The 15,611-nt window shown below is 38.7% G+C and overlaps 1 protein-coding gene across 6 annotated transcripts in view; it reads right to left on the reverse strand.

The window, feature by feature from the left end:
* AGPS (alkylglycerone phosphate synthase) overlaps nt 1-15,611 on the reverse strand; it is an 80,520-nt gene that overhangs the window by 32,722 nt on the left and 32,187 nt on the right. For 3 of the 6 annotated variants that reach the window (XM_040561936.1, XM_040561934.1, XM_040561939.1), the window contains 3 exons: nt 7,519-7,608; nt 3,686-3,776; nt 51-171 (listed from right to left, as the gene is read on the reverse strand). In XM_040561936.1, the coding sequence (XP_040417870.1) occupies nt 51-171; nt 3,686-3,760 (196 nt within the window). In that variant the 5' untranslated portion in view covers nt 3,761-3,776; nt 7,519-7,608. Of the gene's footprint in view, nt 1-50; nt 172-3,685; nt 3,777-7,518; nt 7,609-7,893; nt 7,912-11,111; nt 11,130-13,003; nt 13,022-15,611 lie in introns of those variants that run through there. The other 3 variants (XM_040561935.1, XM_040561938.1, XM_040561937.1) reach the window with 3 other exon arrangements.

Below are 15,611 nucleotides of genomic sequence, written 5' to 3' on the forward strand. Positions count from 1 at the left end.
TTCAAACAGGAAGCATCTAAAGTACACTTATATAAATGAAGTTCTCTTACCATGAGCTCTGAATACCCTATCTTCCGCATCCTGTGAATATGAGATATTAGTGGCTCTAAGATCCTGAAGAAATTCTTCATTTACAATGGATGGAGGTACATCATTAACATTTAAGGACGCCTATGATACAAAAAATATGTTAATTAAAGGTAGGCTCCCTCTTACCACATTTCTGTACAAAATAAAAAATAAAAAAAAAAAAACAGTTTACCACTAACTGATACCAAAACATAGCTATTTGAAATTAGAAATACAGAAGTTCTTTTCCTCATCTTCAGCCACTGATCCCATTTGTCCTGCTTAGTATTCAGCTGACTAGATGCACACAAAGTTTTATTCCAGTAGCGCATTCTTTCCCTTTTTCTTCCTAACAGATTTGGGGAAATGAACTAGCTTATGAGGGCAGACTAGACAAAATACTTTGTTTTACAGAATTCAAGAAAAACAACTGCCTGAATAGGACTAAAGACTCTCCTGTTGATAAAGGTTAAGGTAAAAATTCCTTTTTGAACATAAATTCCTCCTACAATACAGAGAAATACATACTAAGGCCACCATATACTATGCAGCAGATTCCAGTACTTTTAGTTCTCGGTACTTTCAGTTCTGTTTCTACCAACCCACTTCCCCTCCTTCTGTCACATACCAGAAATTTAAGTGTGATTGATCTAATATAACAGGAATGCTTTAAGTAGACCTCACACATCAGCAAGACTTCATAAAATCCTAGTGCAGTCATTAACATGCAGGTGTTTTCAAAAAACCTCTAGATAGAAGTCCTGATCAGCTCCTTGGAAAAAAGTTTTTCAGCCTTCTACATAAAATATATATATATATATATACATATATATATATATACACACACACACACACACACACACACACACCCATCCAAGTTTCCTTTCCTGGAATAAAGAGTTTCACTCCTCTTTGTTCTGCATATAGCCTCCAGAAGTGCTCATACTTTTTGCCAACATGTAACTGGGGGCTTGCTAAAATAAAAGCATTGAAGATAGCACCAGTTACCAAGCCAACAGTGAGAGGGGAAAAAAAAAAAAAAAAAAGATTATAGTCTCACATCTGCCACCATGGCAGTCTGTTCTGAAAGGGATGGTTCCTAGAGCAGTGAGATCTGAAAAAGAGAAGATTTAACCTTCACCAGGAAAGTTTTCAAGTAATTAGATCCACAGGTTGCCTACCAGGGTCCACCTCAGAAGAAAGCACAAGGTTACACAGAAATTAAGAGTACTTATAGGGATCACTTAAGGAAAGAATATTTGCGTTAGTTAGGTTCATGTCTGATGGCTCACAAAGCCTCAGAGGCACAAAATGATAGCCAAGTGTTTGTTTTACATTCTTCATACGGGACACATGACCTAATGAAAATACAGTTTTAATAATGATTTACTCCTGGGAAAAAGAGAGAGGTGCTGTTTTGAATGGCTTTTTAAGGGTGATGCTGTACTTGAAATACGGTGTCAGACATCTGAGAAAAAGGCTTTTCCCTCCAACATATTCACGCTGTCACCTACAAATAGAGAAGCTAGAGATTGTGTTGTTCAGGTGAGAGGCATGCTGCTCTTAAGAGATCATGATTTTAGGGGCCAGTCAGAATAAACAGATGGGAAGTCAGGTCTTGGATTGCTGCTCTTAGCTCTTGCTAGTCTGCTATTAATGCACATTCACACAGCACCGTTTGCTAACCCAAAGAGCAGAACTCTTAACAAACCTGGAAAACATGAGAAACAAACCAATATGAAATGAACAAAGATCTTTAAACCACTTTGGTAAAGAAAATCCCTGCTAGCTCTGCTTACATTTTCTAGTTTAAACTTGTTTCTTCATGGATTTTTGTAAACAGAACCATTTTGTTTCATTTCAAGTTGAACACCAAATGCTGGAAAATCTTGGTTTTCAACAGGAGGAAGATGAACTATTTAAAGCTATAGCATTTCCCTATGGATAACTAAGTACCTTGATTTTTTTCTTTTTTGCAAGCATTTTAGTCCTCTAATTTTTCACCTTCAAGACTGAAAATTTAATATTCATATAAATCCTATGCAGAATTCCAGGCAAAAATAATTTTATTTATTCTTATGGGAGTGAGATATTTTAAAGATTTGTACACTGAAAGGCTTGACAGGAAATCTACATGAACCAGGTCTAAACTGCTGTATGTAATAAGTCTAGACTGAAAAGGAAAAAATGTCATCAGGCCTTGAGCATCAGAAAAGCAAGTACATTTACTATTGTTAATTACAACAGAAAGGTTGCATGCAACAGGGAACCCTTGCAGTCCATAGAACAGAGGCAGGAAGAGATGAGACAAAGACATATGGACCAAGAGGTCCCTTTCCTGCTGTTGTTCCTATACCTGAGTTCCTTTATGCTCTGATGACAATAGATGGTGAAAACCAATACAGTATGACAACCTGAAATATAAACCAGGAGCTATCAGAAAGACATGAAAATGGGACCTGCAGTAGTACTTGAGAATAGCTATGAGAAGTTAGATATGAGAAGTCCAGATACACACTGGAGACTCCAAAGAATTGTGTTCTGCATCAAGGTAGCCAGCCTGTTTCAGACTGTAACAAAAGCATCAGAACCAGAGGTGCATAGTATAACAGGAAAGCATGCAACACTGATGGCAGATATCCTGCGAACCAGCTCTTCAGGGTGTGTTGTGGAATCAAGATAGTATTCAAGAATCTGCCCTAGTCCCCCAATTCTGCTTTATTCTGTATTTTCTATACATGTAGGAAGGGAACAACTGCCCTCAGGACCACTGGTCACAGTGAATTAAAGCAATTTTGCTCTGAGCACCTGCCAGTTAAGACCAACCTCAGTCGAGGAAAACAACCCCATCAAGACAAACATTTCTGAAATATATTGGCACATGGAGAGACCATAAGTTATAGCAGATGAAAGAATGGCTTGACTAGCAGAAGACTGAAGTGCTCAAGTTTTCAGGCCCAATGAGATGACCTGCTTCAGGGAAAACAAAATTTTAAACTCACTCAAGTAATGGCTAAAAAACCATTACCAAAGCAGTATCGCTGCAGTCACTATACAGTCATCATACAAGTATAGAGCACAGCCTGCTTCCAGTGCTGCTTAGGCAGTTACTGAGTCAGAAGCCTGCAGCCTCAAAGGAATTCTTCCTAAAATGACCTCACTCCAAGTTGAGTTATTCTTTTTGAAAAGCATAATATGTATACTTAAGAAAACCCAGAATATTCTGACTTTTTTTTTGAACATTCAGTTCAATCTTAGGTATTCTGGTAGCCAGTTTTCAGTATCCAGATGTGAAAAAATATTACTGTCAAATAAGAACTTGGATAACATTAAATACACTAAAAACACCGTACAATTGAATGTCACTGTATCTTCCACCTATGTTATCACAAACAGTCATACCAGTTGATCTAGAATGACAAGTCAAGCTAAATCATTGAAAGTTTCATGTAATATTTCTACACCAAATAGCAACTCTGAAGTGTTATAATACACAATTTAAATCATTTATATAGAAGGCGACATTCAGGACAAACAGCTGAATCATCTCTAACAATCTGGTTTTGACAATCACCACGACTAACATTCAAGGGAACTGGTTCAGCTATTTACTTACTCTAGAGGTAGTTTTGTGCTCCAGACTTGCTCCAAAGGTTTTTTCTATCCATTCCTTAAAAGTTGGCAATACCATACCACCTAATCTGTACCTGAAAAGTCAATATTACATAGGGTCATTTTAAATTAAAAGAATGTATGTCAGATACACTTCTTTTGATTCTAAGTAAGCACAAATAGTAAGTTAGATGAAAAACTGGATTTAAAGAAGTCTGCAAAGCTTCTGCTCATTTAGTTTTCATGCAGCTGCATAATTTCTTTGTATTTATATGTTCTATACTTCACACAAAAATCAGATCAAATGTCAACAACTTAGAAATTATGTTCCTTCACGATATTTGGGAATTGCAGCATGTGGCTTTTCAGACATTCCACCCCCCCATCTTCATTTTTAAGAAAGATCTCCCAGTAATGTAGAAAGTGTCATAGTTTACAAGTCAGTTACAGATAGAGGGCATGTATGTATAGACACATTGAAATGTAAACCAAAGCAACCTCAGACACACAAACCCAGCTCAATATACCTTAGATGGTTTCAAGAAAAACAGAGTCAAAGGTTCCGCTCTCACCCTCAGAATGCATCAAAACCCATCAAGTGCCATGAATGTGTCTGTCACAACCCCCTTGGCAAGAGCTTAGCCATGTGACAGATGAAGAGTTAGTTACAAGACAAGGGACAGAGAAGCTGTTTATAATCATGCATACCAAATGCAAGAACAAGTGAGGCTGAGCCCATACTTAAACCCTAGTGAGGTAGAAACTTAATTGTGTACATCTGCACACCTTGTGCATGTTTATGATATATGCACAAGCATTCTCTGAAAAAAGGAAAACAAATACCCTCCTTTGGTATCACGAGTTTTCAGCAGTTGAGAATCCTATAGTATATAACGTCACTGCATTAGGCCCCATGGATCTTTCTTCTACGACTATTTAATTACCATAGCTATCCAGTTATGACTCTGTCCTTCTCAGCTACAATTAAGTCACCAGTTGTGCAAAAAAAAAATTCCTTTTGTTTCCTCATCTTAACTACCTTCCAGCTCACCTCATTGGAGAAAAAAAAAAGTATTCCTAGAGATGAAAGGCTACAACTATATCTTAACTCAGCTAGACTCTTCAGCTTGGAAGGCTATGTTCTGTGATCCCTCTGATCCCTCCTGTGACTGCTGTTATATATCATCATATCCATACAGAACAGGTAAGTGAATTCTGTAGACAGGAAAGCACAATAAGCAACAAATGTATACGACAGAAGTTTAACGTAAATTGGAAGTCTGCAATGGTATAGAGCATCTTGGCTCAGCTTGGTGTTTCTTCTCTAGACATACTTTTTGGTGTTGCCCACCTATTGCTACAGCTAGCTTACAAAGGTAATCTTAACTTATTCAAGGACAAATTAAAGGTAACAGAAATCTAACAACTTCTAACTCAAGACAGACAAAAGTCCCAGGAGAGAGGGAGTTAGTGAATTTACTGCACAGAACACAATTACGATTAGTTACTCAGGGGTAAGCTTTGTACATATGTTGATCGTGCAAGAAGTCCCTGAAAACACAAAGCAAAACAAAAAAGCCACCTCACTTTCCTCCCCGGAAAAAACAGGTTTATTTGTTCAGACAAGTATCTTCTACCTCTGGTAAGATAGTAGAGCCAGTAATAAAGATCATTTGACAGGTAGATAAGCATGGTCTATTGGGACAGTCAGCATAACTTCCATAAAGAGAATTCCTGTTTCACTAACCCCTCGAGTTCTATGACTGTGTGAAAAGAAAGTGAATAATGGCGATGCAGTGAACACACTCCTCTGGATTTCCACAGGGGTTCTACCTCAATTGCTAGTAAAGAAAATATGTTGCTACAGTACTGAAGGAAAGGTTCTTCTTCAGGCTGAAGGGTCAGGGCTTATTGATCACTGTCCAAGAGAGACTCAGGAGTGCAACTTGCCACACACTGGTCCTGGGTCCAGTTTACTTAATTCCTGCATCAGTGATTTGGAACGAACAGTGGACTCTCCAAACAGGTGAATGATACTAAGGTCTTCCAAGTAGACATAGCACACTGATAGTATTTTTAAGGTCCCAAGCTCCGTCCTAACTGAGCAGACAAATGAAGAAAGATGAGCTGTGATGTAACCACAAGAACAAACAAACAAACGAATAAAGCATTACATGCATATTTTGCTGAACTAGACTAGTAGTCAGTAAAGAAAAAAAAAAAATCAAGGCAGGTACGAGAAGCAAGACAGATGATTTTTTTACACTGATCTGCAGAACCCTGGTGCATCTCCATCTTGAGTGCTGTGCACGCTTTTGGCTCTGCATTTCCAAAAACATGTAAAAGAGCTGGAGAGGGTTCAGAGAACAGCCACTGTAAAGACCAAGAGGCCTTACAAGCACAGACTGGAAAGGGCCCAGGACTCCTCACAGCATGGAAGGAAGGTGGAGGAGGGGATACAACTGAGTCTTGTGCAAACAACAAGACTGGATACTAAAAGGCATCTCCAACATAATCTTTGCAGATGCTACTGGATTACAAGCGCAATTGATCACAAGAAGCCAGGCCCCCATTCTTTCTCTAAACAGCCCCACCTTTCTTTCACCACTGAGAGGAACTACTCCATGAAAACCACACTGGTGGGGGCCAACATGGCCTTTCTAATACTTTCTCATACAGTTAGAGAAAATGCAGGTGGGGGGAAAAACACCATTCTCCCCTTTTTCTACAAGGGGGACTAGTACTCATCAGTTAAACAGCAGCCTCAGTGCTTCCTCATGAAAAAAAAAAAAAAAATCAAGTCTAGCCCTACACCTTTGCCTCTTTCAAATCACCCTGCCTGAATTCTTCCTGTGCAGCGTAACCTACCCCAGATAAACTAAAGACATCAGATGAAAGCATGACTGGCAGAGTGACAAGGGTCAGAATCCTGGCAAAAGGAGAGATCGTCACGATCTCCCTGAATAGCATACAGTAAACTCATGCCTTAGTTAAGGCTTTGCATTTTAACCTGGGCCTGAAAATTAAGAGATTCAGCATTAGTGTTCAACACCAGAGACAGATTTTTGCAGCTTTGATTCAAACTAGCTAATGCTAGTTTACAGAAACTCAAAGAACAAGGAGGAGTTTTTCTGAAGGACAGTACCCTAGCAAACTTATTGATCTTCCTTATTATCATCATCATTATTTTTACTCTTACTGAAAGTATATTATTTTTTTTAAACTAAAAAGACTGCAAGACTCCTTTCCTTTCAGGCAAAAGGGAACAGTAAGATACCAAGTGACAGGCTTAAAATACACTGGAATAAAGTAAAGAGATCTTGAAGTAGAGTTAATGCTGTCTTTACTGAAATGGATATTTCTCAGAAAAACAAACTTGCTCTATAAAGGGCTAGTAGGCAATAGATCAAAAATGTATGCTGCCACCACAAAACATGCAGCTGTAGAGCAATTTTTGTTTTTAAAACTAGGAGGATAGAGTAGCTCCATGCACAAAGGTTAAGAAACCTAAAACAAATCGGAAGTTTAAGTAAAGCAACTTGCTGACTTTCATGAGATTCTCAAAACTGGCCCAACTCCACAGAACTGCTGCATGTTTTCCTAAATCTTTAGGTGGTGGTGCAGATTCTTGGTCTGATTCCACTCCTCCGGGGTAAGTTTCACTGCTGTGTGTAAAATTCAGTAAACCTGTTAAGTGCAGAACTAATGACCTATTCTATGCGATACAGGAAGCTTTCTGCTGCTTTCAGCTTAACTGAACAGTGCAGTTTTTAAACGCTTTTCAAAAAAATTACTAAATTAAATACTTTACTCCACTGATATAAGTTTCCAGCTTACCTTTTTCCTGTAAATTCTGCTTGACCCTTCTTATTGAATATGAATTTTGAGTCATTATACCCCCATCCATTCCACTTCAGAAGTTCTTGCCTTAAAGGAGAAAAAAATATATATAAATAGTATAAATACATATAAATATAGTATAGTATAAATAATAGTATAAATATATATAAATAGAGTGTTACTGACAATGATCAGTGGTGACTATTTCAAAAAAAAACTTTGCAACTCAAAGAAACCTCTGCCTCAAGGCAGCTGTAACTCCAGCTTTACATGCAAGGTAACTGGGTGCTGATCAATTACCAAGGGCATTCATTACAGAGATAACGCTAACATGGGCTGCTGACATACTACCTGTGCTGTAATTAGACTTGCCTTAATCAAAGCCCGTTTTCTTCAAACTGCCTGTACACATGGCCTTTAAGGAATCAAATGGAAGAAAACATGGGCACTTAGTACAGCTGTTTGAAACCAACATTTCAACAAGCCTTTGACAAGCTTAGCACTTCTTAAGCAAGCTTTACAGGGAACTTCAAGTACTTAGTAACTGATACATTTTTGTCAAACAGCCAGTGCACGTTGCTCCTACACACTGAGGAATTGACTAAAATTGCAGCCAAATTAAACTGTTCGATGAAACAGTGTCTAGGACTGCAGTCTTTGTCAAGGCAAGATTTCTCCCTCTGGCGACTGAATGGAATATTTCTATACACCTGATCTCTGGTTTATCAAATTATGTAAAGTCAGAACAGACCTGATACTAATAAACCAAATTTGAGAAAAAGTTAAGCAGCGTCACCCTATTTTTGAAGGGTGGCTCCTTCAAGGCAGTGCCAAAATAAGCTGCTAAGTGTGATGCATGGAACAGGGCAGAGAAAGCAGCAACAAAGCTAGAGGTGATCAGACAGATCAAGACACACAGCACCAGACTAAAGGAGCTGCCGACATGTGGTAAACCGAGTAAGTGCAGCTTTGAAACTACCACCAGTCCTGATGTCTGTAGGGACAGACATCTCTCCCCAAATTCAGGGGAGGCACTATTAAGGCCGTGAGCAGAGATCCACTTAGGAGCTCTTTCTGCTAAGCTGACTTAGTTCCCTGTTCCTTGCCCTTCCTGCAGGCCTGCTTTCCTAGGTTGGTGTTAAAGTACCTGGTGCTTTCATCAGGTTTTAAAATACCAAATGGAGGTTAAGAAGTCAAATTTTGTAAGTTTTCAGGATCGACTATTCCTGAATGAAATAAGCATATAATGGTTTGCTCTGAAAGACAACATAGCTCGTTAGTGGTGTGTTGAGAGTAATTACATAAAACTAACACAACAGTTAACATGTTTGCAGAACAGCTGGTTCTGAAACATCTCAACTACCTCCTACCACACAGTCGGGCATTCCCCCCGGCATAACGGACAGCTTTGTATCTCGTGACAGGTAAACACAACAGGAAGTTCACTGCAAACATCTAATTTTCACATTCAGTGCTATACCAAGCAATTCCAAGGTTTCTGTTTGGAGGCAGCAAGGGCTGTTTTGTACTGAGTCATCTGACATTTATTCCCTCCTTTGTTCCATCACACCAGGGAGCACTGCCAATCTGGGAACCGCTATCTGATTTACGTATAGTGGTTCCTAGCACCTCACGCCTACGCTACACGGAGCTAGAGGAAATACTGCATGTGGCTTCCTAAAGAAGAAGCCTAGAAGACCAGAATATAAAGGAAAGTGTCTGATTACTCAGCTCCAATTCATAAATGACAGGGCCTCTGGTAAGCAACATGGCCTCTCCCTAACACTTGTCATTATTCTTGTTTTAAACTCAGTGCTCCTAAGTTTTATATCGTACCTGAGTTGTCTCATTTAAAGATGACAGCTTTCCTGTTCAGCTACATTGACTTCAACAAAATGTCAAGCTCATTAACCCTACTTTTGTCTTTGACATATATTGACTATTTTAGCCAGAAATGTTAGAAAGTGATCAGTTCTTCCTTGCCTTCTAACTTTGAAACGCTAATTTCAGTACAGAAATGGATGAAGTGCTAAACATAAAAATGTTAAAAGCAAGCTTTGGTTCACATTTTTGATATTATACATACACACACTTACATATACACACACATAATATATGTGTAAAATAAGTAATGATATTGCCTGAAGGGAAAAAAAAAATGAAAGAAAAAAGTTACCATGGAAACAGTGACAATAGGAGCAAGTGTTGCGGAAACAGCATGCTTAGGTTAACTGAATTTAAACATTTCACTTTCGTTACAATGCCCAGCATTGAAATACTAGTTTGACTTGATGTAATAAGAGTTTATATATATTTGCATTTTAACATCAAAGTCTTTTCAACAAATAAAATCTCTCTTCACTTTTCTGAAGAACTGGCTATTGAACAACCACAGAGACATGAGGCACGAAGCTGTGCAGACCACAGCACACACAATAAATAAAATAAAGGCGTTTAAAAATCGCACAGAAGCCCACGAGGTGGCAGCCTTCCCCCAGCCGGGGCAGGCTGAGTCCTCCAAACCCAAGCATTTTAACTAAAACAACATCTGCCAGTTCTCTCCAAATCTCCTGTTTTAGTGACAGGCACTATGACTGCTTGAAAATGTTTTCCTTTCCCTAGAAAACTGAAGCAGCAGCACAGGGCCTCCAGCAGGAACCGAAGCTGAGCGTCCAAAAGTTTAACTCCCATGGAAGTTACAACATAGATGCTTATTTTCAGCAGTTCCAAATTCATGCAACAATTACACACCAAATAACTACAGACACAATACATAGAACTGACAATCAAGAAGGAGTTTTTACTTTTAAAAGAAAAAAATATCACCAACAGTTAGTTATAGCCTTTTATCTTCCAGGTGGGTCTAAAACACATTGGTAACATTAGAAGCAGACTTTTTTTTTTTTTTTTTTTTTTACTTATGAAGTTACAAGATTACGTTCTGTGAAATACTGGAACCAAGTTAAAGTAATCAATGAATTTTACTTCAGCAGCAGCAGCAGCTGATTTAATGAAGAGTGCCAATGCTGAACTCCTTTCCTTGTTATACAGATACACTGTCCAAGCACACAAACCTCAACAGAACTCCCTTGGCCTTCCACAAAAGAACTTGAAGCTCTAGTGCATCATACAAACTGAAAGACTACTTTGCTAAACGGGCAATGATCATTTCTCTCATTTTCTTCAGTGCAGCCACCCTACGGCAGGATGGAAGATGGTGCCATCCAACCAATCAATGCGACTCGGGTGGAGCGGAGCCAAAACGCCCACAGCGATTTCCCCACAATACCCACCAGCGTTTTCAATTCAGTCATTAGGTGACGCCTCGCCTTTAAGCACCACACACCTAAGACACACACCACTCCTGTTGTGCCGCCCAAGAGCCGCACGATCTTGGAAACCAGACTGAAGCGGCAGCTGGAAGGGCTCGCACGTGGGCTGGCGCGGGCTGCCTGCCTCACATCGCCACACGAACACACGTGTCCTTCCGGCTGCGGTGCTCTTGCGAGGCCGGGAGCAGGTGTGGTATTATGGTGCTGCGTAAGGAGTCGCAAGGCAGGACGTTACCCGACCAGCAACTCAAAGCTCACCTCAGCTGGACTTTTGGCTACCAACTCAGAACACCTACAGGAGAGGGTTCTGAATCCCCTGAGGTGACCACACAAGGTCGCCCTCCCTCTGCTGTGGGGCACAGGCCTGTGTGGGTTACACAGGCACACCTCTCAACCACACACCGGCCAGCCACTCCAGAGAGCTTCTGGAGACAGCAGTAAATTAGGATTAGGCGTCTGGAAATTAGGAAAGGGAACGTAGCCCAAGGAACCACTTCAAGAACCGCTTTGTGAAAGCATTATTTATCCAGAGAAGAATGACAGGCTGCAGGCGGGGAATATCTACTGTGCTCGTCATACTTATACTTCTGCCCTTTTGCAGAGCCTTCCCCTGCAGCAAACCAGAACTAACCGTTCTCAAGTCAAGTAAGATGCCTGTTTTTATAAATTGAGACACATTGAGGTTCTTCACCCTGCACTCCAGACAAACCCCTGCACTTACACATACACCTAATACTGTTGCTATTCTGTTTGCTAAATACCTCGTACAGCAACATGAACCTGGGTTCACATTTACCGTAGTTTAAATCTACTGTAAGCTGAAAATGCAGACACAACTTTAGGCATAAAAGACTTGACGGAACCAGGTACTCCAGAGTACTGTTGTGTGGTGTTTTTTTTTTTGTTTGTTTGTTTAAAACTGTTCTGACAAAAAAAAAAAGTTAATTCTCCTTACCCATGATACTAGCCTCAACTACTTCATTACTCCACATTTCACCATGTTTTAATTAGCAAAGCCCCAAGGAACAAGTAAATTGGTGTTTCTCCACTGCTCTGTTGTAGAAAGCTTATGTTATTTAGTGAATTAAGTGAATTAAAGATTAACCACTATAATCAGTATGAAGAAAATCAAGATATTATACCTATGCTTCTCAGTATACACTTAGCCAAATTATGATCCTTATGCAAGGGACTACCTTAAAAGAAGCTATTTCTATTCCATATACTACTTCAGTCAATACCAGTTTCATTTTTATCTTTCAAGGGATTGCTCTACTGCAAAAATACGTGCACATGGCTACTTCCAGGCAGTAAAGGAATAAGCACTTAAACGCTTCTCAAACACTAGAGATCAGTCTTGTAAGAAGTATTTCTTGAAAGCTTCCAAAAGCAGGAAACCTGCTTCACTATCTTCAAAAATTCCATTTAACAAATGAACAGTATGCTGCTTATTTTCTCAAGTAAAACAAGCTCAGATCCTGGACAAGACTGTTTTACCCATTACATAGAAGATTTTTAGCATGCTCTGTAGCAAATGCATCAGATAACCACTAAATAATACTTTTTGGCCTATACAATCAACCCAGAAGGCTTACATACAAGAACAACGTTTGGATGTAACAAGGCCACAGAGACATCATGCTTGTCCATCACATTGAATTGACAACTGATTTTTTCATATTTCACATTATTTATTCTCTACTAAGAGGTATAGTAACATTACAGTAAATTCCAGCTGACTGCAACCCTTACACACATGGCAGATGTTTTTAGTTTACTTCCGGTCAAAGTAGCTTCTAGGAAGTCAAAGTAATTATTGTAGTCTATTGTGTTAGCAAAAGATTGTTCTATTCAACTTAAGCAAATCTTAGGCTTAACTAAATAGCTATGTACATTCACTTTCTTGTGCAGCAGTTAAGACTTCAGTAGATATCAAGAAGTTGATCTACAAAATTCTGCTTTTCATGTAAGTAGCTACTTATTTTCATGTAATAATATATATTGTACTTTAATATGTTAAGCATGTTTTACACTTTTATTTGCATGTTTTTTCTAGTAAAACGTAACCAATGAATACATTCACTTTGGTTTACTTGATATCAAAAGATCTATCAGGATAGTTATTATATTTATTTAAATTCAAGTCTGACATTTCTTACGTGCCATCTGCCCAAAGACATGACTACTTAAATAATAGATAGAAGTTGCTGTTGCATATGAAGTCATGTTTGCCTTCAAATGATGACATCTTCTTTAATCAGGATAGTGTTTCTGTGAATCAGATTACCTTATCTACTCCTATACTTCAAGCAATAACCTTAACAAGCAATTACCTGCTTTGATGCAATCACAAAAAGCCTCCTGTGAACTGCCACACCTTCCTCAATGCAACAGGCTTGTGCTCTTTGATTTAAGACTCTAAAGGGACCAGCCCTTTCCTTCTTTGCCTAGTTTCCACTACCTTAAGCTCAGAAGCCGGCTATGCCAGGATTTAGCTTAATGTCAAGTTTTGCTTAAAAAACACTGTTTCCTAAAGAGTTAGTGCTATTACCAACACTTAACAAGTCACATATGGAATCTAATCTTTCAAACAAAATTTTGATGTTGCTTACTGAACTTAAGATACTTACAGTAGAAAAGCTAAGCCTAAGAAACACTCCCTCCGCTCCCCAGACTTCCTTCAACCCCTGTTGCTCACCTTACACTTTGGTGTTATCATCCTCCAGTCTCCAATCTTAACAAATCATGAATTTAGCTCAGAATAAAAACTGTTATACAAGAAGTCTTTAGAAGTTTTAAAGTACTCATAAGAGCATAGATGCGTATTCCTGCGAATACCAGGAATTCCTCTTTACCAACCGCAGTAAACTATCCTAAGGAATGCAGTAACCATGAAATCACAAATTAAGCCCTTCATTCAGGATAGGTTTCATAGAACAGCATTTACAGATCAACTAGAATAATGCACATTTACCTCATTAATTACAAACTAGCATTCGCACTAGACATCGTTTAAATTTACATGACACAAAAAGCATACTGCAAAGAAGGGTCTCAGTATTGCTGGTAATATGATCCCTCTTTTAAGTTACTTGTTAAATTCAAGAAGCATCTTTATACACTTGGCTTAGCATCTTTATACACTTGGCTTATACACTTCTGCTTGGCATAGTCATCATTGTTATCAGCAAGAATTGCAAAAGTCCAGATAAAGACATGTTGATGTCAACAAGTTACCTTGAACAGCCTGGGTTTGAACTTGCTAAAGGGCAGATGGCTGGCTGTACATTCACCCCTTGGCTTATCCTAGATAACAATGTGCCCATAACAACCATAAGAGAGCCACAAACCTCTTTTCATCCCATAGGAAAAAAGCTTCCCCACAAAGAGATGGGAAAATCAGGAAAATCCTGCCCTGCTTTTTTTGCTCCAGGACAGAAAAAATTTAAGCTTATGAACCAATGGATCAATCTTTTATTACACTTCATCAATACTCCCTTTTAACAAGGGATATTTTTTTTATTTTCATTTTTAAGTTCAAGTTAGTTACAATACAAACTATTACAGCTAGATTAACATCAGTGCATGGTCCACCTCTGAAGCACTCTTCCTTTCTAGCATATATAACAATAACCCCGGTACAACTGTGTCCTGAGGAATTATAGTACCTTACTGTTTGCAAAGTAGCACAAGCTGAACTCTTCGTGTACTTAATCTTCAGAATAATTGCATATCAGTTTTTAGCTTAAGTCTCACCAGGAAAATGGACTTACCAGTCACCAAAAGTCAACAGCATAACGTAAAAAAAAAACACTTTTAAGGAAGAATTCTTTTCCAATTCAAGATTTTAGTAAGTTTTTTAGCAGGCCCATCAACTTTTTAAAGCTCAGACACACAGCAATTTATAACTGTGACCCCCACCTTCCACTGCAGCACTGAATTAAAATATAAAATTCAAACCAGGAATGGTACCAAGAAGTAACATCTCTCCACTCTTGTTGTGCATAATGCCCTCCATTCACACAGTACACTCTTACAGTGCATCCTTCCTTCAAGGGAATGATCCTCTAAGCATAGCGTAGCTTATATTTTCTGATAATTTTTTCCTTTTGATAATGGTAATTTTATAAAATAAGAAGCACACTACAATCTTTAAACATACCAACTTGCAAACATATTGGTTTGCCTTCACAGGCATTTTTATTTTGAAATAGGGACAATTAGATGAACACCCACAGAAACTCAGATACTCTCCTTCCTATCCTCACTGGTGATGAAAAATGGCTGGGTAAGATCCTTACCCACATGGTCTTCAGACTGTCAAGAAAGCAATGTTTCTACAGGTCAGTGTCTAGTGACTACAGGATAAGTATTAGAACATTTTTTTTTTAGTCATAGCAAGTCTTCTACTTTGCAGAAGCAATACAATACAAAGGGAGTGTTGTATATAGATCTGGTGTAGGTGTCTCTCAAAAGCTTTGACTATTCAAAACACTACAGGAAAGATGCAACAGGCCTAAAGAACACAGAATTTTGATTAAGGTACCTAAGCTGCAGCTTTGCTAGGAAAAATTCAACTAATAGCTCAAAAGAGGTAGAAAAGCTGAATCATCATAGACAGATTTAATAGGAGACTGCAGGAAGAAAGCATCTGGGTTTGGATTGTCGTAATATTGCTGAAAGACACGCAGCATCACTGTACCATCTATAGATCAGTTAGGCTTAACAGATTTTTCAGTCGAGCTTTTCAGTAACTTA

Source organism: Cygnus olor, chromosome 6, assembly GCF_009769625.2.
Source record: "Cygnus olor isolate bCygOlo1 chromosome 6, bCygOlo1.pri.v2, whole genome shotgun sequence".
Taxonomy (NCBI): Eukaryota; Metazoa; Chordata; class Aves; order Anseriformes; family Anatidae; genus Cygnus; species Cygnus olor.